Source organism: Ceratotherium simum, chromosome 6 (genome assembly GCF_057802395.1).
Source record: "Ceratotherium simum simum isolate JZ-2026a chromosome 6, ASM5780239v1, whole genome shotgun sequence".
NCBI classification, from domain to species: domain Eukaryota; kingdom Metazoa; phylum Chordata; class Mammalia; order Perissodactyla; family Rhinocerotidae; genus Ceratotherium; species Ceratotherium simum.
In genome coordinates, this window is record NC_141905.1 from 18,213,855 (window position 1) to 18,239,197 (window position 25,343).

The following is a 25,343-nucleotide window of genomic DNA, read 5'->3' on the forward strand; positions in this document are numbered from 1 at the left end:
TAAATAAACTGAGGTATGTACAGTAGATAAATTGTTATCACTTTACTTTAGTAATAAATACGAATAAAGGTAAATATCTAAATTTCTAGGAAACTTCATAAAGTTCACAAAAAAGAGGTTATTAACTATGAACTCACATATTTATTCACGATTAGATTCAATGCATCAGTTTCATCTGTTATTCATATCTTCACAGACCTATGTCCTCACTAACCCCAATGACTCAAAGAGAGGCATCCCCTGGTCACCATATCTAAAAAGGCATTCCTTATTTCCTGCAAAAAAGGAGTCTAATGCAGGGTAAAGACTTATGCTTTAAGGGGCAGCAAAAGCGAGGGAAAGGGGAAGAGACAGGTACAGATGGAAAATAAATACAAGATGATTTATAAACAAGCTGACCACACTTTTAGGAGCTGTGGCTGCACAGCTGGTCACATGGCCAAGTAAGCATAGCAGGTGCTCAATAAATATTTATTAAATGAATGAATAAGATAAGCTCAACACAGACAGAGGGACGACCATATGAGGACACAGTGAGAAGGTGGCCAACTGTGCCAAGGACAGAGGCCTCAGGAGAAACCAAACCTGCGGACACCTTGATCTTGGACTTCTAGCCTCCAGAACTGTAGGAAAGTAAATTTCTGTTGTTTAAGCCACAAAAAAAAAGTGAGAGATTTAATAACAATAACCACAAAGCTAGAAATAACCGAGAAACCACACATGTACTTTTAGACAACACAAATGATTTCCCCAGACACAGATTCTACAATTCCCTCTGTATTTTTTATTTAAGTGTTATAAAACCCAAAGTTTGTCTTTTCTTTGTCATTCAAAAAAACACCTTCATTCAAAGTGTAAAAAAAAAAGATAACCTCATGATCCAGAATGGCTAGAATACAACCTTCATATCCATGTCACAGGCCTGAACAGAGAGCAAATGTAGAAGAGCCAAGAGTGTACTCACTTTCCCTCTTAAGCCCCATACACACGTCCACTTACATCTCACTGGCCAGAAGTAGTCACATGGGTACATGGAGCTGCAAAGGAGGCTGGGAAGTGTAGTCTTTTAGGAGAGTAGCAGAGTACACAGCTAAACACCAAGATAGTGTCAGCAAGGAAGGAGCATTTCACCACTCTATATTTATCAGAAATTTACCAGTATAATCTCTCCTATGCTCTTATTTTACGTCTAAACTTTTTGATCTTTCTCAGTAGTCACAAATCACCAACTTGACCATGGAAATGCAGATAAATAACTGAGAATCAAGAATACATCAGTATGTTCCCATTTAGTTTACTACAAATTCTTTTCAGAACTATCCATATCATTTTAGCAGAAGGGAAAATTCCTACCTCATAAACAGAGGAACCCATCAGAGTTTGACTCAAATCTTAGAGGCAACAAAGATTTGTTTTTAAAGATCCATATTACCCCTTAACCATATTAGCAAAGAGATTATTATCATAACTGGAAAGTGTAGTGATATTGGCCAAATTTAACTTATTATTAACAGAAGCATGGCAGATAGTATTTGAAGAGTTTAAAATTTAATACAGTAGTGTATATTTCTCGAGTTTCACATGCTTGCCCCTGCGTGTAATGCCATTTTTTTGCTCACTTCGAGAGAAATATATCTTTAGGAACTATCATTTTTATGAAAATGGAATATTTGTGGGTGCTTTAATTAATACTTTCAAAAGTAATCTAAAGTACCCACAAAAATTAAACAATCATAGATCTTTGGGCTTTGTAATAAAAGGTGGCAGTAGAGGTAACACCTTTTCGCTTCCCACTCATTTTTACACTAGTAGAACTAGTCACTGCTATGAGAAAACCAGTTCTAAATTACAATAGACAAAAATTAATAATAGTTCACACAGCGTCACCTTATTTTCTAAAAGAGCTTATAATTTATCTTGTCAATTTCAAGAAATAAAGATTCTCTTGAATATTCCAACTGTTTACCAAAAAGTATCAGCCTTCTAAACTGATTACTCATATAAGAACATGTAGCAATTTATCTATTTATTGATGTACTGTGTTCTAACTTTAAAGTTAAAGTAGGTAAATCTTGGTGATTCCCAGGAGTAAATATATCATCTTTATTTTCCAATTTGGCCATGGACAATTCTGTACAATTATTTACCTCTCCAAATGTCGTGATTGGCAATGTCAAAGTTCAAAAAATTCAGATTTTTCATTATCTCCAGTTGATTTCTCTTTCAAGAAGTACCACTGGAGCCACCCAATACATCATTATTAAACAGATACTTTCAGTCCTCAGATGGTTAAAATGTTGGCAGATTATTAGAATCTGTGTTCTTTCAAATCAAGGCTGTATCTTTTTCATCCTTAAGTCTCTGTGCCTCTTTCCGTACTCACAGCACATTAAGTGTACAATCACAGTTGAGTGCATAAATGAAAGAATGCAGGAGATGCTCGATGTTGAGTTAGCAAGGCTAGGCCTGAAGAGTGAACACAAGAACGCATTTAACTTAACAATCACAAATCACACAGGTGACTTCACTTAGTGAAGTCCATTTGCATTATAAGATTAAAAGGCCTACTTGGGAAGCAGCACCTCCATTCCCTCTCCTAAATCCGCACTAGGTTGTAAAAAAGTGAAGAGGGCGGACCCCGTGGCTTAGCGGTTAAGTGCGCGCGCTCCGCTGCTGGCGGCCCAGGGTTTGGATCCCGGGCGCGCACCAACGCACCACTTCTCTGGCCATGCTGAGGCCATGGCCCACATACAGCAACTAGAAGGATGTGCATCTATGACATACAACTATCTACTGGGGCTTTGGGGAGTGAAAAAAAAAGGGGGAGGAGTATTGGTAATAGATGTTAGCTCAGAGCCGGTCTTCCTCAGCAAAAAGAGGAGGATTAGCATGGATGTTAGCTCAGGGCTGATCTTCCTCACAAAAAAAAAAAAAAAAAAGTGAAGAAATAAGTCAACATCTAAAGGTCACCAGTCTCAATATTTTTAATATTCTTGATATGGGCTTTTGCCCAGACAAATTCATAAGCATTAAAAAATTTCATCACTTTCTCCCAGTAGTTGATAAAAGACTATCAGGATAGCAGGGTGCCTATTTAAAAAGATGTTTTTCTTTTAGCAAAAGGCACTGCTTCTACATGCTACTATAGCTTCTCTCTCTAGGTGGGAAATACAAGTGGGAAAAATTATTCCAGCAATCTCTCTTAGTTATTAAATGTAAATTAGTGAGCACTGTTGCCCTGGAGAAAAAGTACAAAAGAGCTTTTTGAGGTCTGAACTCTTTCAAAAGCTCTAATATCTCTCACTACGTTATGCTTTTCCTTTAGGACCAAGGAAACTCCTTGAAATAATCATCCCTTCTCTTACAAGAGGCTAGAGATGCTCCTGACTGAAGTAGGTAGGCTGGCAGGAAAACACCACAGGTCTCCAAGGGTGAACCCATCACAATGATTCCTACCAAAGCCACCATTTCTCAGTGGCAGTTCAAAATTCTCCAACCTTGTAGAGTATCTGAGTTTTGGTTTCAGCACAAGGTAGAGAAAAGCAGAAGTTAAGTATCCCACCCCCAGCTACTAGTAAGTCCCAGAGTCATAGGCAGCTAAGGTCAAACCAAGAACACTTTTTTAATTTAGATTGTATGTTTATTTAGGATGACTTTTTTTTAAATTTATTTTTCCCCCAAAGCCCCAGTAGATAGTTGTATGTCATAGCTGCACATCCTTCTAGTTGCTGTATGTGGGATGCGGCCTCAGCATGGCCGGAGAAGTGGCGCGTCGGTGCGCGCCCGGGATCGAACCCAGGCCGCCAGCAGCGGAGCACGAGCACTTAACCGCCAAGCCAGGGGGCCGGCCCTAGGATGACTTTGATGAGAAGTAGAAAAGCTGTTGGAAAGCTAGATGCTCCTCCCACACCTCATGCCCAGTGCTGCCACTCCCCAAGGTTCTTGAAGGGTATATTAGAGGAGTACAAAAGAATTACAAGACCTGTAATCTCTAGGTTCTTGAGATGCCTTGAACTTGAAAATACATTCCTGAATGTTAAATGGGACTTTTCCTCTTGTCTCAGATTTGGCTGGAGCCCAAAGGCTGAGAACCAAGAGTGTTGAATGGCAGATCATCTGTCCAGCAATTGCTAAGGAATGACCCCACAAAAGGACCTGTAATTGGTGATCCCATTCCATACTGTAAAGATATATGAGGGATGCCTGAAGATGGTTGAGGCAAAGAGTTTAGAGTGAAGATTCCTTGGAGAGAGTTGAGGGTGTTCTGTTCATCTTTGTTCACCCTGTTGAGGGTGGGGAGCGGATGCTCACCATTTTAAATGAGGGGGAATCATTCAAAGGAATCACTCAGAAAGCTTGACAAGCTTGACAATTTGGAATTGAGGGGTTGTGGGGACCAGTACTTTTCTCACACCTAAACGTTGAATGATGAGAACCTGGCTGGAGCAGTGTTCCTGGCTACAGAGCAAGGACACAATACTACATTGGGAAAGGACACACTTCTGGAGTGTGAAAGGACAAAAGTTCATGCTCCCATAAGCCAGATATGAAGCCTACAGATGGAGTCTTAGAGAGCCATCTTGAAAGGGACTCTGCCCAAATGGACTCCTGGAGAAGTTGGAGTCAGACTGCTGGAAGCCATGGACTGGTTGTGACGCCAGTCAGTGGAGGCCTCTCTGGTGCCAGGTAACTGCTGTCCAAGGGCTCCAGCAGGGCCATCTCAAAGGAAGCCATGAAAACCTCCTGCTATGAGAAGGTCACCTTTGAACATCTGCTATGCCAACCAAACAATCAATACTAATTACAAGAGTACTGGTGGAGTAAACCTCCTTCCCTTCCCCTCTCCACACACCAATCCCATGGGGGCCAGGGCCAGCAGGTGAGTAGAGCGGAAGAAGTAAGCAAGGCTGGGGAAAGGGTGGGGGGGAAGCCATGGAGATCTCCCACCTGACGCAGTGCTGACCTGCAGGACGGGAAACAGGTAAATTAAGACGAAATTTAGGACAGATTTTTTTTTTTTAATAATTTCATTTATTTATTTTTTCCCCCAAAGCCCCAGTAGATAGTTGTATGTCATAGCTGCACATCCTTCTAGTTGCTGTATGTGGGACGCAGCCTCAGCATGGCCGGAGAAGCAGTGCGTTGGTGCGTGCCGGGAACCGGCTGCCAGCAGCGGAGCGCACGCACTTAACCACTAAGCCACTGGGCCGGCCCTGGGACAGATATTTTAATACCTGAAAGTAACTATGAAAGCATAAGATCAGCATGACATTCCATTAAGGGCCAGGAAAAATGAGTTGACAGAGGAGGTTGAAATGGTAAGCTGTAAGAAAGAATAAAGTTGCTTTCTATTTATACTCTACTGAGTCCAGCTCTTTCAAGAAACTGGTTACTAACAAATGAATAGTATTTTTGTTTGTATTTCAAGTGAGGAATGTGCTAGGAATAAGCAAATTAATATGGTTTCAATAAAAGTTCTGGAAATCATCAAAAAATCCTTGATCTATTGAAAATAATTCACGCACATAGCTTATATATATATATATATAAGCTTATATATATAAACATATATATAGATATAATTTTATTTTTTTCCTGAGGAAGTTTCACCCTGAGCTAACATCTGTTGCCAATCTTCCTCGTTTTTTGTTTGAAGAAGATTAGCCCTGAGCTAACATCTGTGCCAGTCTTCCTCTACTTTATATGTGGGATGCCGCCACAGTGTGGCTGACAAGTGGTGTAGGTCCATGCCTGGGATCCGAACCCATGAACTCAGCCCTCCCAAGTGGAACACGCTGACTTTAACCACTATGCCACGGGATTGGCCCCACATAGCTTATATTTTCCATTATGTTGTGTATTATCAAATTCTGCCCCATCGAAGAAATTTATCTTTTGCTTCCAAACAATTAAAAGGAATATTTTTAGAGCTAAAATTCACATATTATTCACTAAACACTCTGAATCTACAGATTAGACGTGATAATAAAAATTCTTTTCATATCAGTTTGAAACAGTAATTGATATAGACTTTTGAACTTTATTTATTTATTTTTTCTGGAACAGCAGGCAATTTCTGAAACATATTTCTAATTACCAAGGGATGTTTTCCCCATGGAAGTGAACAAAATGTTCAAGACCCTGATTTCCTCATAAAGAAAATGTGGAAAGAACTCCATCCCATAAATGACAATGGGTAGCTTTTAAATACTTCATGTAAAGACTGAGAATTCTAGCAATTATGGGATCTTTTTTTTTTTGAGGAAGATTGGCCCTGAGCTAACATCTGTTGCCAATCTTCCTCTTTTTCTTTTTTTTTCCCTCCCCAAAGCCCCAGTACATAGTTGTACATCCTAGTTGTAGGTCCTTCTAGTTCTTCTATGTGGGATGCCACCTCAGCGTGGCTTGATGAGTAGTGAGTGTGTCCGCACCCAGGATCCAAACGGGCGAACCCCAGGCCGCCAAAGCAGAACGCACAAACTTAGTGCGTTTGTGCACTGCTTTGGCTATGCCACTGGGCCAGCCTAAGAATTCTAGCAATTAGCCAAAATCAAAGAATTCAGAATACAAGGTAGTGAAATTTCAAAAGAACAATATCCCAGATATCTGCAGGCTCTTATATACACATTTAGTTATTCAGCGTGAAACTTACTGGCTGCATTAACTCTCCAAGATTCCTTCTGTAATGAGAGTATAAATTGCATACCAGAAAACAATGCTTCCCCTCAAGGGACTGAGAAACTAAATGAACTATATTTTGGTCTTCCAAGACCATCAAGAGTTATGACACAGACAAAAGCTAACAAAGGATGAATTTTCCACAATATGTATATTTATAAAAGAAAAATATTCACCCTACCTTGCTAGTAGCTGGTGGGTAGTACCGGGAATTCAGAATCCAACCTTAGAAGCAGTAATTTCTGCACAGTGTACATGACGCAGTCTATGAAGTAAACAACAACCGGTCAGCATATGCTTTTAGGTTGTATGCTAAGGAAGCTTTGAGGGCTCTGCATGTTTAGAGTGAAATTTTAACATCACTTTACTGAGGTAAGAAGGAGAAAAGCAGCCCCCGACATCAGGGGCTAGCCTGGTCCTCACAGCCAGGTCTTGGTGGTACAAGCTGACCCACACTCTGGGCTCAGTCTTGGTTAAACGTGGACAATTTCCCAGAACATCAATCTCAGGCAAGGCATCTCTGTGACTGTGATGGATCAGGACATAAACGAGACCACTGCATAATCACATTTGAACACAGACACAACAGGCACATTGTTTAAGCCACAAAAATAGAGCTCCTCCCGCTGCCTGACAGCATCCACTCCAGAGCAAAGCCCTGCCTCCACAAACCCTCCTCGAATCCCCTAACACAAGCCTAGCTCCTGTCAGGCCTTTCTGACGCCCTCTGGCAGAGATGTCCCATGGTTCCCAATGGGGTGCATTCTCCCTTGCTGCAACAAGTGACAAACCCAACTTGTTCAACTACAGATGTGTTCCTGGTCTTTGGCTGGAGGGCAAATTTGGACAGAGGTATCATTTATACCCGATAAAATACACTCACTTTAAATGTAAACTTCAATGAATTTCGACAAATACATACACTCATGTAACCACATCAAAATAAAGATATAGAACATTTCTCTCACTTTGTGCTGCTTCCCAGTCAAACCTCACAGCAGTTCCAGGAGCAGGCAACTCAAATGACCTGCTGACTCTCTTCCAGAGGTTGAGTAAATGTAAAGTAGTATGTACTTTTCTCTGCCTGGCTCCTTTCTCTCAGCATATGTTATTGCTAATAAAGAACGTTTTATTGCTTCCTATGCAACAGATAAGTCTTTTACCTCCTTTGTTTGTCATACTGCACAAGCTGGGATCTCTTAGATAATACCAACTAGAAGTGACCAGAGTGGACGTTTCTGCGTTATTACTGATCTCGGGCTGTCACCAGTAACTGTGATGTCAGCTATATATTTTGCATAGATCCCCATTATCAAATTGAGGCAGTTCTCTTCTGTTCCTAATTCACTTGGAGTTTTCATTATCAGCAAGTGGTGTGAATGCTTTTTATACATCTATTGAGGAGATCATACAGGGTCTTTAAAAAGCCTTTTATTGTGTTCGTTTGGTGAATTACAATCATTGATTTTTGAATGTTAAACCAACATTCAAAACAACCAACATTCACAATCGCAGACTAAATCCCCACTTGATATCATATATCATCCTATTGTTATTTTGCTGGATTTCACTTGCTAATGCTTCTGTTAATGAAGGATATCAGTTTGTAGTTTTCTTGTAAAGTCTTTGATTTTTGTATGAGAGAATGTTGGTCTTATAAAAGGAATTGGAAAGTGTCCCCTACTCCTCAGTTGTTGTCTTTTTTGTTTTAAGAATACTTGTAGGAGTGATATTATTTCTTCCTTAAGCGTGCGATAAAATTCACCAATAAAGCCATCTGAATCTGGAGGTTATGTGTGGGAAGGTTTTAATTATGAATTTGATTTATTTAATTGATATAGGCCAGGTTTTCTGTTTCATCTTGAGTCAGTTTTGGTAAGTGTGACTTTCAAGAAATTTGTCCATTTCATCTAACCTGTCAAATTTATCAGCATAAAGTTGTCCATAGTATTTTCTTATTATTCTTTTAATAGCTATCAGATCTATAATAATATCCTTAGTTCATTCCTGATATTGGTAATTTTCTTATCTTATTTTTAAAGAGATTCATCAATGTTTTTTTCCCAAAGAATAGCTTTGGTTTAATTGATTTTCCATATTCTGATCTTTTCTATTTCATGATTTCCACCCTTTGGCTATTATGAATAATACTGCTATTAGCATGAGTATACAAATATCTATTCAAGTTCCTGCTTTTGATTCTTTGGATAAAACCCAGAGGTAGAATTGCTGGATCATATGGAATTGCTGGATCCTATTCTTAATTTTTTAAGGTACCACCATACTATTTTCCATAACCATTGCACCCATATTACATTCCTACTAGTAGTGTACAAGGTTTCCAATTTCTCCACATCCTCACCAACACTTGTTATTTTCTTTTCTTTTTTTTTTTTTGATAATAGTCATCCTATTGGGTGTAAAGTGGAATCTCCCTCTGGTTTTGATATGCATTTCTCTATTGACTAAGGTGGTTGACATCTTTTCGTGTGCTTGTTGGCCATTTGTATATCTTCTTTGGAGAAATGTCTATTCAATTCTTTTGTCCTTTCTTTGATTGGGTTTTTTTGTTGTTGAGTCATAGGAGTTCTGTATATATTCTGGATATTAACCTTTCATTAGATATGTGATTTGCATATATTTCACCCATTCCGTGAGTTGCTTTTTCACTCTGTTGATAGTGTCTATTTTGTAATTTTTTATATCTTCCACTTCTACTCTCACATGTTCGTATTTTTCTTTAAATCATTGTGCATATTGAGCATACTTATAACAGCTTTTTAACATCCTTATCTGCCCGGTATAACATCTCTGTCATTTATGAATCTGCTTCTATCGATTATTTCTTTCTTTTGGTGATGGGTTGTATTTTTCTGCTTCTTAGCACATGTACTAATTTTTTTTTTATTGGATGTTGGATATTGTGAATTTTATATTGCTGAATGCTGAATTTTGTTGTATTTCTTTAAAGAGTATTGGGCTTTCTTCTGGCAGGCCTTTAAATTATTTGCTGATCAACTGGTCTTTGGAAGCTTGTTTTAAAACATTTTTAGAGTAGCCTTTTTCTCTAGGGCTAGTTCAGCTCCTCTATTAAAGGATGGCCCTTCTGGGGTCTCTACTGAATGAAAATAGCAATTGCTGTTTTCCTGGAAGTTGTTTTTTGTCTGGCCACATGGAGTTTTATTCTGTGTGCACAAAATGATATTTAGCCAAAAACTCAAGAGGAGTTTGGAGATCACCTGTAAGTTAGATTGTTTCACGCTAGGGTGTCAACCTCTGTGCATCTATACTTGAATTTCTTATAATTGTTACACTATTTGGGAAAATTATGATCCTGTACTTTATAATTTTTTTTTGCTGAGGAAGATTCGCCCTGAACTAACACCTGCTGCCAATCTTCCTCTTTTTGTATGCAAGCTGCTGCCACAGCATGGCCACTGACAGACAAGTAGTGTAGGTTCATGCCCAAGAACTGAATCCAGGCTGCCGAAGCAGAGCGTGCTGAACTTAACCACTAGGCCCCCAGGGCTGGCTCTGTACTTTGTATTTTTAAAATCAATTTTTGCATACCTTCTGATATAAAATTGCACCTCAATGTTATTACTATGGCACACATGCTTTATGTTTAAGTAATTGCTTGAGAAAAGTGACCGTCTGCACAGCTAGTCCTCTCATTAAAGTGGAGGTTCAGCGGGTCTATTTAAGAGAATTCAAAGTATAATAACTTCAGCACTTACTATAAGTTTTGGGGTTTCTTTTGGGCCTGGCTTTTATATTTATCATATGAAATATGTGCAATCATTAGATATTATTAGTGAGCCAATTTTAAAGTAAAATAATTCCCATTATTCCTTTCTATGCTGCTGGTTCAACTTAAAGTGTGTTCTAAAATTGTAAGGTTTATTTTTGGCAAAAAGTTTCTGTTTGCCACCATTTATGTGGGAATGAGGATTTTCTCAATTTCTGTTGAATCAACATAAACTATTAAAATAATTTTGTATACTGTTACTAATTTAAAATAGCAACTGTCATTCAATACTCCAATTTAAAATTTTGTTTTCTTTAAGAAAGACATAGTTCTCATTCATCGATTTTATAACAATAAATGTAATTTTACATATCCAATATTTTTACTGATAAATTTTTAAACCTGTTTGTATTATCAAAGTTCTAAATAAGATTTCATTTAATAAAAAAGTCTCATGCTGAACAAAACATTACAAAATATGGAACCTCAACTTGTTTCTTAGCTTGAAGGGTTTAAATTCTGACTGGTTTCAAGGAACATTCTAGGCATCCTACCTAGGAAAAAACAAATAGAAAAAAAAAGATGTTTGCATATCATGATTTGAATAATCATAAATAATATTTTATTGATCTCATTTTTTATTATCACAAAAAGCTCATTTGAAATTAGGAGAAAACTATCATTGAAGGTACTGAGTCACCAAAAGCTATTATGTTGATGCTATATAAATGTCTTCAGACAACAAAGATAGATAAAATTCCATATAAATATATTACAAAATGGAAAGGATATATTGATTATGCATTACAATCAATACATCTTCATATGAGGTCTAAGAAACATTAGAAGATCCATAAATGGACTTCAGAGTTTTCATGAATCACCCCAATTGTATCAAAATATTGTATATATGTATATGTACTTTTTCTGGGGAGAGGGCCCATGGATTCCATTGGTACTCAAAGAAGTCAGTGCCCCAGAATGTTAGGTGTCATTCAGTTTTTAACATTAAAGAGATAACTTTTAAATAGATATCAAGAATTGTGCACACCTGTGATGCAGTAATTCCCATATATAGCAATATATCCAAAGTCAATCTTTTGATGTATGCAGAAAGATGTTTAATGATAGAAATAATGGTTAACATTTATTGACGGTTTACTCTGTGCCAGGAACTGTGCTAGGTATTTGCATGTATTATCTCATTTAATCCTCACTGAACTGTATAAGATAGGTACTACTACTGTTGTATAATTTTAAAGATTAGAAAAAAGAGGCTTTGGGAGCTTATGAAACTCACTCAAGAGCACCCAGTTAGTTAGCGTGTAGCATCGTGAAGATTTGAAGCCAGGCAATCTGATTTTACATCTGGACTCTAATCAATTACTTGATGCTAAAAAAGGATGTTCATCAGATCGTTTTACATAACCGTGATAAATTCTACATTACAATACAGCTGTGAGAGAATACTATACAGCCATTAAAACTCATGTTGTAGGGAAACTGTTTACGGACAACGGAAATGTTCTGGATGGATGGCCACTTGAAAAAGCAAGCACAGTATGTTTGGTTGTTAAACAACCATTCACTATCTATAGATAAGTGGAAAATGTGGACCAAATGTTAACCAATGATTTTCTCTGTGTGATGTGATTGTGCATTATTTTCTTCATGTTTTTCTGTGAGTTCCATATTTTCTCAATTGAGCACGTAGTTCTTCTGTAATTATAAAGAACTTATTAAGTACTTATGCTTTGATTGCCAATCGAGTCATATAGAACACACCAATAGTGTTGTTTCACACAAATTCCTCCATCTCAGTGGATAGTGAGGAGATGTGTGGACAAAATGGCACATTTAAAATGTGGGTTCTACAACCCCACCACCTCTCAAACTTTTTGGCTTTGGAGGAGGTGTATGGTCATAGATCTTTAATATGTGATGTCCATCCCAGGAAAGTGAGTATCACAAGATATAATTAACATGTGTAAAGCCAATGCTTATCTGTGCCTTAAAAGAAGAAATGTATTGCTTCGCTTTACTTTTAATAGTGGTGAAATTCTGCAGAACACATAATGGAATCAAAAGAGCTGATATACTCTCAGAGTCAGATCAAGGGACACGGGGTTATGTTGGCATAAAAAACAGTGATGCCACCAATTAAAACATCCTTGAACACCAAGTTTAATAGGCCTTGTTATTATATTTAATTACCTTATTGTCTAATTGGCCTTATTATTATAAACACTGGACATGCTTTTAAAAAAAAGTTAACCTCCCAAAGGAAAGGAACTACACATGCTCAGAAGGTTTCAGGATAATTTGCAGTAATCAAATGCACCACAGAGTGTTGTAAACACAGTGACGTGACAAAAGGAAATTGAGAGGTTTCCACCATGATCTCCTACATATTTTTATGATGCACAAGAGAGATCAGAATCTTTTATACGAAGTATTAATGTATTCTTTATTTTTTCTACTTCTCTGTTATTAATGAGGAAAATGTTAAAATTAAAGGTTTTTTGAATCGCCCTTTCTATGTCCTGTAGGTATAAGACGATGATCAGAGGCCGAGGCAAGTTGTTGTCTCCGTGTCCACCCTTCTTTGGTTTTAGGGGCTTCTCTCCTTTGAAGGTGAATCATTTTGGTAAGCTAAGTAATCGTGGTGTTGGGGTGTATGAGTGTGTGTGTGTGTGTAAGGGTGTATGTGTTCTGAGTGTGTATACAAACATGTGTGTTGTATGGGTATAAGTTTAAGCATGTGTTGTATGTATGTGTGTATGTATTGTGTGTTTGAGTGTGTTGCGTGTATATGTTGTGTGTGTTATGTACGTGTGTTGTGTGTTTAAATGTGTTATGAGTGTGTGTTGTGTGTTGTAAGTGTGCATGTGTTGTGTGTGTTGTGTATCTAGCATGCATATGTTGTGTATAGGTATGTTGTGTATTGTGTATATTTAAGTGTGTGTGTATTTGTGTGTGTGTTGTGTGCTCCCACAGTGTCCAGTATAGGACATAGTATGTGATCAGTTTATATTTACTAAGTGAATATTAGGGAATATTTCCTAAGCAGATATTTTTAGATAGGCTGTTGGGTGCAGCAGGGGAATTCTGTATGCAGCCAGTGTCTAATGATGGTGCATACCTACTACTTGACACATTTTGGTTTAATTCTGCAGGCTGGATACAGACATTTGGAGATTTGACCTAGCTTGCAGCTATCAAACTCCTTCCTTGTCTCCCTGTTTGGAACAGATGTATAAAAGCATCATTTTATAAAGATCATCTTCTTGTTCCTGTGTAACCATCATTGAAAAATCATTTTCCTTTGCTCCCTTCATCTTTGCAATACCTTCCCAAATCACACTCGTTATTTTTCCTTTTTCTTCTAAGAGCATAAGTTTGGCTGTGCTTCTTGAAATAATCAAGCTATGTTGGGGGGGGGGGGTGTTCCTTGTCTGTGAAACAATATGTATATAGTGCCATCTAGTGTGTGGAAAGCAGAGAATCCAATGCAAACAATTCAAACAGGATTCTTCAATTTTTGAAACAGGTTATGTTGAGTTTGGGCAATAAAGAGATTGGAGGAACAATTATTACCAAATTCATTGATCTGAATTATGTTTACGCCTCTGTAACCATCTACTTGTTCCAGAGAACAAGACTTGGCTTATTGAAAATTTCAATACTTGTTAAGCCATAAGATGGAGAGACTTTCTAGTGTTAGAGCTTTCACACAACCATGGGTAACTGTAACTCATATGATCAAACCGAAGTCAAAACAAAATTATTCTTGTCGTAGAATCCTCTTTTCAAATAAATAATGTATTTTTCTACAGAATTATGTAATAAAATTAGATACATATTTCCTGTGGAAAACATTTCTTAATAGACTAAGCTAAAACTTTTTGAGAGACTATAGAAGTTCCCCCTTATCCGTGGTTTTGCTTTCTGTGGTTTCAGTTAACCATGGTCTGAAAATATTAAATGGAAAACTCCAGAAGTAAACAATTCATAAATTTTAAATTGCATGCTGTTCTGACTAGTATGATGAAATCTGCATCCTGCATGGGATGTGAATCATCCCTTTGTCCAGTGGATCCAAGCTGTATACGCTACCCACCTGTTAGTCACTTAGTAGCCGTCTCGGTTATCAGATTGACTGTCACAGTAACGCAGTGCTTGTGTTCAAGTCACCCTTATTTTACTTAATAATGGCCCCAAAGTGCAAGAGTAGTGATGCTGGTGATTCGGATATGCCAAAGAGAAGCTGTAAAGTGCTTTCTTTAAGTGAAAAGGTGAAAGTTCTCAACTTAACAAGGAAAGAAAAAAAATCATATGCTGAGGTTGCTGAGATCTATGGTAACTTTTATTACAGTGTATTGTTATAATTGTTCTATTTTATTATTAGTTATTGTTGTTAATCTCTTACTATGCATAATTTGTAAATTAAACTTCACCATAGGTGTGTACGTATAGGAAAGAACTAGTATATATACAGGCTTCAGTATGATATGCAGTTTCAGGCATCCACTGGGGGTCTTGGAATGGAGCCCCCGTGGATAAGGGGGGACTACTGTATGTTAGAATGTGTTGTGACTTTTTGACACCCAGAGTGATAAAACTGTACCTCCTGGGTCCTTGTCAGTAGTCGGTTTTTGGCTATCTCTACAGAATTGTTCCAGGGGTATCTCCTGCTACTAAACAAACAGTGCTAGGCTGGACTAACATCAGGAGGAGAATGACATCATTGACAGAGATCCAGTGGCCATTTGTAGGGAGTGGCAAGAGGCAAGACGGTCACTGAGGCCTAGAAAATCAATCAGTATGCCTGAGATCAGACAAGGGTAAAGTATAGTATCAGTTCTCTATCCTACAGTTTTAGGAATGGGGAACTTGTATACATGGTTTGTGCTGTTATGCTGTATCTTTACACTTCAGAAGGAACAGAAAGGAGGAAAGGTAACAGGTGCTACTGTGCTCTGGGTCATGGCGTTATACTCCTTTGACATAGGCCCCTGGGGATTTTGTAGGGAGGCAGAACTCAATAGGGCTGCTTCTTTTAAAACAAGACTGAGGAGCATCCACTTCATTTAGGAGGGATATAAGTGCTGATGGCTCAGGGAATGGGGTCATTCTCAGATAATATTAGCCTAAAAAGTTTTGTTACGGATTAGGGAAGGTATTTGAGAAGTCGGGATGTGATCTTCCACTGCTTTCTACTCTCTGGGTTTTCTACCCACATGAGTTGTCCATTCTCTTTGCATCACCCGCTCGCTCTTTTCACTCTTTTCCAGAGAGCTTTCTTCAGCTTCCTTCTCTTTGCATTCCTTGTCTGAGCCATTCAGCATCTTCAACTATCATCAAAATTCAGATGACTCCAGAATCTCTCCAACTCCAACCTCTGTCTCACATTCCAGGTCCACCTGCTAGCTGGGTCTCTAGAGTTTTCCATCATTCAGAACTGCAAACTGTGCCTGTCCCTAAAAAGATCCTCATTTTATCTAAGCACCAACTCTCCTCTTGCTGTCCCATTTCTTGTTGATGGCCCACAATCTCCCACTTGGCTAACTGCTCTGCCCTAACTGACCTCTTGCTCATCTTACCCTCCACAGCCAAGTTGTCCTCCGTTTGGAGAGAGAAACTTATGCGCTCCCTTTCCAGTTTATTCTTGCTTTAAGATTTGACAAAACCTTCTCCTCAGTGGCGCTAGTCCTTCTCTCTCTATTTTACACACCACTGTCATATTCAATATTTGGAGGCATGTTCCAGTCTGTTATGGAAAGAATTGTGCCCCCCCAAATTAACAGGTTGAAGCCCTAACCCCCAGTATCTCAGTATGTGACTGTATTTGGAGATAGGGTCTTTGCAGAGGTAATCAAAGTGAGTCATTAGAGTGGACTCTAATCCAATGTGTCCTTATTAGAATGGGAAATTGGGAAAACAGACACGCACAGAGGGAAGACTATATGAAGACACAGGGAGCAGATCCACAAGCCAAGGAGAGAGGTCTCAGAACAAACCAACCCTGCCAAAACCTTGTTCTCATAATTCTGCCTCCAGACAGCCTTCAGATTCCAGCTACAATATCAACTCTTCCCTGGGTCTCCAGCCTACCGGCCTGTGCTGCAGAATTTGAACTTGCCAGCCCCAACAATTGGGTGGGACAATTCCTTAAAATAAATCTCCCCCTCTCTATATATACATATATATACATCCTATTTGTTTTCTCTAGAGAACTCTAATATACACTCCACATTAAAACCTATAATTGCTTATTTTTAATGTAAAATACAGTGCCAAATCCTTAGACAAGTATTCAGAGTCCTCTACAACAACACCCCAAAGTTCCATTCCAACCACAGTTTATAGTACTTTCTTTCAACTACCCTTTGATCAATATGGTAACAGTAACATTTATTGAAAACCAGCTAACATTTAAGAAACTTTTTTCCTGTGCTTTAAAAGCATAGACTAGACTCAGACTGGATTCAAATCTAGCAATTTACTTGGTCTCCCTAAGCTTCTCATCCAATTATCCTACAAATAGTTATAGAACAACCATGGGTGACATAAATACATTCACGATGCTGTTACTTTAGAAAGGCTAGTCAGTGGAGGCTTCTGACTCCTAGGAGCTGGTGCTGTTTACTGAGAGGAAGACTATTTTCTTACAGACTTATGTAATAAAATTAGATACATATTTCCTGAGAAAAACATTCCTTAATAGACTAAGTTAAAACTTTTCGGAGAAACTACAGTAGTCCCCCCGTACCCACGGTTTTGTTTTCTGAGGGTTCCTTTACCTGCAGTCAACTGCAGTCTGAACACATTAACTGGAAAATTTGAGAAATGAGCAATTCATGAGTTTTACCTTGTGCGCCATTCTGAGTAGCGTGACGAAATCTCATGCTGTCTCACTTTGCCCTGCCCTGGACATGAATCACCCCTTTGTCCAGTGTATTCATGCTGCATACACTTCTTGCCCTTTAGGCACTTAGTAACCATCTCTGTTACCAGACTGACTGTTGCAATATCACAGTGCTTGTGTCCAAGTCACCCTAACTTTACCTGAATGGCGCCAAAGCAGACGAGTAGTGATGTGGCTGTTGGCATACGCCCAACAGAAGTTGTCAAGTGCGTCCTTTAAGTGAAAAGATGAAGACTAAGGGAAGAGCAAATTTAGGGAAGGAAGTGAATCAAAAATTCTATTTGGACCATGTCCAGGTTGCAATGCCTCTCAGACATCCGAGGGCAGATGACAAGCAAGCATCAGAATACGTACAAATGGAGTTCTGGGATTAGGAAGGGGCTGGGAATTGAAAATTGAGAGTGATTTGCCTTGAAATGCATTTAGAGCCGTGCATTTAGGTGTGTGGAGTTACATGATCCAACAGGAGAAAATACTTCAAAAGGAGTTAGTGATCAGCTTTGTAAAATATTACCGATATGTTCCACTTATGGGATGGCTGTATGAGGAGCTCGAAGGACCCACTCCCCAGGGAAACAAGCACAACTGCTGAAAACTCTCTTTAAAAAAAATTTAAAGCCTCTGGAAATTATCTTAGAGGCATACAGCAAATAAAGAAATATTTATTCAAAAAGAATATACTAAATCTTGGTAAGAACTGTGAGTCTGTGGCATTTGAGCTATGGCCTACTCCCTCCCACCCACCCCTACCACTCCCACCCAGTTGACCTTGACTGAAGCTCCATTCCAATTAGGTTTTACCAAAAAGACAGCACTCCCTCCCCCATCAGCTCCCGATCAGAGGAGAAGCTATCTCACTGGGAGGCACAGGACACCAGCATTTCTCATTCCCTCAAACTCTGTATTTAAGGGGCTAAATTCATGGTGAGTTTGACCAAGAGGTCAAGGACTCCTTCCTCCATCCAGCCCCCACTCACAGGGTGAAGGTTCCACCCCAGTGAGAATACTGGGTTCCTAAATGTCCTCATACCAGTTCACTTGGAGGACAGAGTTTCCACTCTGGGAGAAGCAAGCCAAGAAAAGCACAAGTCACCACTCCACCCAAAGCCCAGAGTATGGCTCAGATATTTCACCCAGGGCAAGAGCTGTTGCACAAGAACAGAGCTGCAAAGCTCTCACCAAAAGAACTGATTTTATTGGAAGAATGTAGGGAAGTTCAAGCCTAAGAGCACTCTCAAAACCCATGGCTCCTCTTAATTAAGAGCAACAAGCTAAACCACAGGCCAGCTAGTTTTCCAGAGGGAATCAGGCAAAGAGGCAGCTAACAAGAACCCACCTGGGGTCAGAACAAGTCTTAAAGACTGGCCCCAAAACTACCCCTGCCTGAAATTAATTGGAATAGATTGTGGAGCAATTTATGCCCCAGGGCATAATAAAAAATAATAGAGCAACCAGCCAGCAATTATTGGAGCCTAACAGCTGTGTGTAATACCAAATGAAGCAGACATCTTAACAGAGAACTGAGGGGAAGAGACAAAGAGAGAGGTGCTAAAACTGTGTCATCCCAGGGTGGATGTGTGCAGGCCAAGGCTGAACCTTCTGATGAGTAATACCAAAAGCTTCACACTGTGGGGGAGAAGAGACTTCACCAAAATAGTCTAGCCAAATCACTAAACAAACCAGCAAACAACAACAAAAGGACCTGGAGAGGGGATGAGGAGACTTGTTATCCACAGCTACTACAATATTGTTAGCTGTTACCTAAAATGTCTAGTTTTCAAGAAAAAATATGAGACACATAAAGAAATAGGAAAGTGTGACCCATACACTGGGGAAAAAAGGAGGCAAGAGAAATGGCCTGTGACAGAGCCCAGATTTCAGATTTAACAAAGACTTCAAAGCTGCAATTGTAAATATGTTCAACGAACTAAAGGAAAACACGTGTAAAGAAGTAAAGGAAAGTATGACAATGTCTCATCAAAAAGAGAATATCAATAAAGAGCTAAAAATTATAAAAACAAGTCAAATGGAAATTACAGAGTTGAAAATACAATAATTAAAATGAAAAAGTTACTAGAGAGGCTTGACAGTAGATTTGAACTGAAGAAGAATGAGAGAATTTCAAGAGAGATCAATGTAGATTATGTAACCTGGGGAAAAAAAAAAAAGAGAGAGAGAGAAAGAATGAACAGAGCCTCAGAGAAATGTGGGACACCATTAAGTACACAAATATATGTGTAATGAGAGTACCAGGAGGGAGAAGGAGCAGAAAAAGTATCTGAAGACACTATGGCTGAAAACACCCAATTTGCAGAAAACATTAATCTACACACCCAAGAAATTAAATGAACTCCAAGCGGGATATATGCCAAGAAATCCACACCAAGATATATCATGGTAACAATGCTGAAAGCCAAAAAGAAAGAGTATCTGGAAAGCAGCCAAAGAAAAATGACTTGAGGACTTCCCACAAGCTAGTGACTCTACAGGGAGCACGTCTCACCCACATGAGGTCCCGGCTTCCTCTGCCACCCTTCCCGAATCCCCCCACCCCCGACTAGATCAGCTCTTCCCGTGCTACTACAGTAGCAACTACTTCACCTTTTATAACACTCATTTCACTTGTAGTCAGGCTTGGCCACATAATTTGTGGGAACAAGTGCAAAATAAAAATGAGGGGACCCTGTTCAAGATTTATTAAGGATCTCGAGATGGCAACAGCAAAGCATTAAAACCAAGCTCAGGGACCTTCTGATCGCAAAGCCCTGTGCAACCGCACAAGTCACACACCCTTCAAGCCAGCCCGTTTCTCATTCAGTGTCTTACTAAATCTTAAGAACCCTGCAGGAAAGGTACACAAGTGGTGTCTCTCTTGCTCACTACTAAATCCCTTTCATCTTTCCCAGTGCCCGTCACAGTAGCCACTCAATGAGTTTGTCAGCATATGGAAGCTCCTTAATTCCATTTACCTATTTTGCTTACCTGTAAAAAACAGCTAGTTTTGCTCCACTGTATGGTACCTATTATACTACACTATTTCATTCATAAAGTTTCATCTTTCTTTGTTTTATTATGTTGGCCTTTTCAGAAGTATAGACAGTTTAAGCCCAATTATTTTACATTTATATTGCATTTTTTAAATAATTTCACCATATTTATAAACCCGTTGAACAGAATACTCCATTTTTCTGAGTTGACCTATTAGACATGCATGTTTTAGTACTATTTCATTTTACACTTACTTAGAAGTATCCCACTGTATCCCACAGTTAGCTTTGCTTTCGAGTAAGTACTCATACATTTCTCAACTTCTGAACTTCTTGATGAATGAAAAACTACCTTAGCTTTGGATTCCATCTACAAAGCTCACACTTCAGGTGTCCTCATCTTCTACACTATGCATATGATTACAATAGGTGTGCGCAGGTAGATGGCAGTGACTAGATAGAGGTTGAGTCTCTGGAAATTCACCAAACTTCTCTGTGTCTATTTCTTATCTAATAAAATATGGATACTACTGCTTACCTCACAAATCTTATTAAAGATAATTACAGGAGGTGTCTTCTATAGGCACCTAGGAGGGTCCTTAACACTTAGCAGGTATACAATGGACGTTAAATTTCCTTCCCTCTCATGTGGTAGGGTGATACTTGGATCTGCATGAAATGCTATGATCTGTCTTTCTAATTCACTCAAGCTTTTATTACTTAGTAAGAATTACCAGATGTTTGGTGGTTTCTGAAATTCTTCTGATTTAAACATGTTAATAATTAACATGTCTGATTAATCACATTCCTATAGCATCAACTGAAACTTAGTTCATATATTAATTCCACACTGCAAGTGTGTGCCTTCTGAAAAGCTGGAGTTGCAAAATTCTCACAATCAAATGCAACTTTTCAATGCATACATAAGCCAAACAACATTTTAAATACAATATTTCATTATACTTTCTTACAAAGTATTTAATCCCATGACTCATTTAGTGATCTTCAGTTTAATGAATTTAGCAGGTTTAATACCTGGCTTATTAAGCATCAATAATCTTGATTAACATATTTTTCCTTGTTAAATACAAAATAAACCATTACATATTACAGTCACAATCATCAGGGGTAGATCAAAGCCACTGAGCAAATAGACTAGCTATAAAAAAAGTTTATTAAAAAAATAGACAACATATGTAAACATCTTTTTCAGTCACAAGGCTTCATAATACAGCATATCAGGCCCAGGCCTTAAATCTCTGCAGTGTGAGCACCTTAATTGTTGACTAATAGTAATCAGCTTAATTTATCTTTCAGTGAGCTATTAAGTCTATATGAAAATAAATAACCAGATTCCACTAAGTACACTAATACACATAGAAAATTGCAAATGTACAATCGATCTCAGCAAAAAATAACTATCTGCAGTAACGTGTGATTGAATCCTTATATTGCAATTACCTTCTTAATCTAGTTTCATTTCTAAATTCATCATAATGTAGAGTTGACTAAAATCAAGCTCAACAGGAGCAGAAACGGAGTAGATGGACAAGACAGATGAACACCCCCCACTGCCCAACCCCCACATGATGTTTTGGTAGAAGCAAAACTGAGAACATGGTTTCCATACTTCTCCTTTTATGTATTATTTTAGGCAGGTATTTCCTTTAGTTTTAGCTGAAAGTTACATGCCCACAAATGACTAAATATGAAGTAGCCAACCATAGTTACAAAGGTGATAAAATTTTGAGGAAACCAAATTTTGATCACATAATTCAATAACCACCCAAAAGTAAAGCCAAATCATACAACAGACTATAATACAACAAAATGCGTTAAGTACCTGAGATTTTGCTGCAAGATTCTTAAACACAAGACTGTTTTCTTTCCTTAGGGAAAATGCATTCATGTTAACATAATTCTTTCATGCCCTGTTCATCATCTGCTGGGGCACACCTGCCAGGTGAGTGAGATATTCTAAAATGGCCAAATAATATAATTTTCCTTTTTTTCTACCATAGGTATTTTATCACACCTGATTTAATTTAAATTGTTGACATTTCAGTTTTTCAGTAAACCTTAACAAAGGTAAAATTTTAAATGAAATATCAAGTAATGTTTGTAATTTAGTTTTTCATTGCATGGAAAAATTTAAATTTTTATTGTCTGTCAGCTGAATAACCATATTCTAGTGACAGAAGGGAAGCCTAACAGATTTAAACAAAAGAAACCCAGGCAAATTTACCAAGCTCGTGGATAGCTGTTTCTGTAGCTTAATAACTCAGTAGTCTATTTGCATCACACATGTATGCTTTATAAAAGTGACTCATAAACTAATTTTAAATCATTTAAAATCCTGATCTGTCATCCAAAGATTCATTTCATAAACCCATATCTGAAAATAATCTATAATATATTTGTCCTTTCCACCGTATCAGCTTATGTCTACAGATGTCTAACATTCATCCACAATTAAATGAAATGTGAAGTAACTACAAAATACTTAAATCCTAACAGTGCTGCTGTTTCTCGACTTGGCAGTGTTTCTCTCTAACTGTAATTGGGATTATCAAGAAAATTACGCATTTAAATAGGGAAAAATAAAATTAAATGAGATGAATGGTTATAATACATGATACATGTGTCAATTTTTTTAAATTCTACTATAAAATGAAAAAGCTTTATAATTTTGGATACCAAATAAATGGCTCCTGATGAAGGACGAACCTTTTCTACAGGAAGAACCTACAGATTAGCTTCACTCAGGTGTATACAGCATGGTCTTAGCCCAATGTCAATGACTGATCTTTTAAAAATCTACTTTGGAGTTCTAACGGATAAAATGTCTATAAATTACATTCAGTAAAACTTTTACAAGTTACATTCAGTAAAATTTCCTCAAAGAGAGAAATATTGCATTTAGCAGAGATTTGTACATATTTATGCATTATAAGCCTACTGTTGAGTTTGGGTAAATAGGACTCTGCATCTATTCTAGTCATCAAATTTTTTTTTTATATAGACACCTTTACTTACTAATATCACATTATTCTTCTTGGCTTTTTGTTGCACAAATACCAAAACAAAGGGAAAAAAGAGAAAGAAAATAAGGAAGGAAGGGAATAAAACGGGGGCACCCATTACAATTTCTGTGTGCACTAATAGACAAGGATATAAATGGGAGCCAACAAAGCATTAAAATTGTGCTTAAGACAACCCTACCCAGCATATTTTTACATTGCTGCACATTTCTTGTTTTACACTTGTGTGTATTTCAAGTTATTAGGTAAAAATCCAGTGGAAAAAACAATATAGACAGCTAACAGCCATCACATACATTTTTTGAGAAGTTAGACATCCATTACTGTTTCAGTAACATGGCCACAGCTTTTGAAAACACAGCAGCATGAAACAGTTCAAAGGTAGACACATTGTTTTAATTTGTTCACCTTAAAAAAAGAGAAATGCTTAAACAACATAAGGCACTCAAGACAGAAATTCTTTCTCCAGCTCGTATATGGACGGTCGGCTTGTTCTGCTCTTCATCCTGCACAAGGGCACCGTGCAGTCCCTGCTCTGGCCTTCCACGTCGGCGTCCAGTAGGGAAGGCACATGGGTTTTAGTTCTCTCCTTGGCACCGAGGGAACAGTTAGGGGTTGGCCCCGGACCACCCCCAACGGGGTTGGCCTGTCTGGGCTGAGACTGTGTTCTCTGTGAGAAGGCCTGCAGGGGGTCTCCTCGGCTTCTCAGGAAGGAGGGGCGAGGCAGAGGCACAATATTGAGAGCTCTTTGCTTTTCAGGCGGGACCTCGGACAAGGAGTGGGGCATCCCCCAAACCCGCTCAGGTGGCAGTTCAGAGGCTCCAGTGGCTGAGTTAAGAGGTGCACCAGCTGGTTGAGAAATCAGACAGTGTGCAATTAGAAACAGTGATTTCTAAAACAATGAATATCAAGAAAAATAACTAGGATGTCAGTTCAATTAGGTAATCACTGTCAAGTGAGCTTTAGCAAAAAAAAACCTGAACACAAACCTTTTAAAACTGTTAGGATACAATGTTTGTTTACGAAAAATTACTGCAATTGGGAAGAGTGCTTCAATTTATGGAACCAGAGCTAAGCCAACATCACAGTGCTCAGGAGGATGATCGTCAGGATTGTCTCATAAACAGGGCAGATTTCAAAATGGGACTAGACTGGAATAAAGTTATGACTTTTAAAAATGATGGTTAATTTGATTCAACTTCACTTGCAGATTATGATTTGAAAAAATTATTGAAAATAAGAAAGCAGTAGGTTTTTATGTGTTACCCCTCCTTTATTTTGTTTTGAGGAACTGAGTTATCACCACTCTAGCAAATCATTATTGGCTTATAATTAAGAGAAAAAGAATGGTTTCTCATGGGATTATTGTGCTAGGATTTCTCATTGTGCAATTATAAAATACTAATACTGATTGCATTACAAAAGAGTAATAAACCAATTTATCTAAAGACAATAAACAATAATTTGAAAAAAATCATGTCTGGATATATAGTACTTAAAGAGGCAGAGGATAAGATAAAGAGAATGAAACCAGTTTCATTTTAATATACTTTATAACCAACCCTAGCATAACATTTTACAATCTAAAAAGCATTTTTCATATACATTATCTCACTTAATACTCATGACAGATATATGAAGTACAGTCATGTGTCACTTAACGACGGGAAACATTCTGAGAAATGCATTGTTAACGGAATTCCGTCATTGTGTGAACATCATAGAGTGTACTTACATAAACCTAGATGGTATAGCCTACTACACACCTAGGCCATCTGGTACTAATCTTATGGGACTATTGTCATGTATACGGTCCACTGTTGACTGAAACCTTATGTGGCACATGACTGTAGTTTTAATTATCTTCATATACAAAAGAAATAAAGAGTCAACACCTACACAGCACCGAGTGTGCCATTTGATTTTTATACCTGCTAAACTATTAATCTCAACACAAACTG

General features: G+C 38.1%; 1 protein-coding gene and 1 long non-coding RNA gene across 3 annotated transcripts in view; one reads left to right on the forward strand and one right to left on the reverse strand.

Moving 5' to 3' along the window:
• Positions 1-25,343, forward strand: part of LOC147916780 (uncharacterized) — a 376,679-nt gene that overhangs the window by 334,603 nt on the left and 16,733 nt on the right. Inside the window, exons 2-3 of one of the 2 annotated variants that reach the window (XR_015552448.1) lie at positions 12,976-13,073; positions 13,603-13,860. This is a non-coding gene — a long non-coding RNA (uncharacterized LOC147916780). Of the gene's footprint in view, positions 1-12,975; positions 13,074-13,602; positions 13,861-25,343 lie in introns of those variants that run through there. The other variant, XR_015552449.1, reaches the window with a different exon arrangement.
• MAP3K21 (mitogen-activated protein kinase kinase kinase 21) overlaps positions 21,497-25,343 on the reverse strand; it is a 52,800-nt gene continuing 48,953 nt past the window's right edge. Inside the window, exon 10 of the mRNA XM_004432377.3 lies at positions 21,497-24,231. Coding sequence (XP_004432434.1) covers positions 23,828-24,231 — 404 coding nt within the window. The 3' untranslated portion in view covers positions 21,497-23,827. The remainder of the gene's footprint in view (positions 24,232-25,343) is intronic.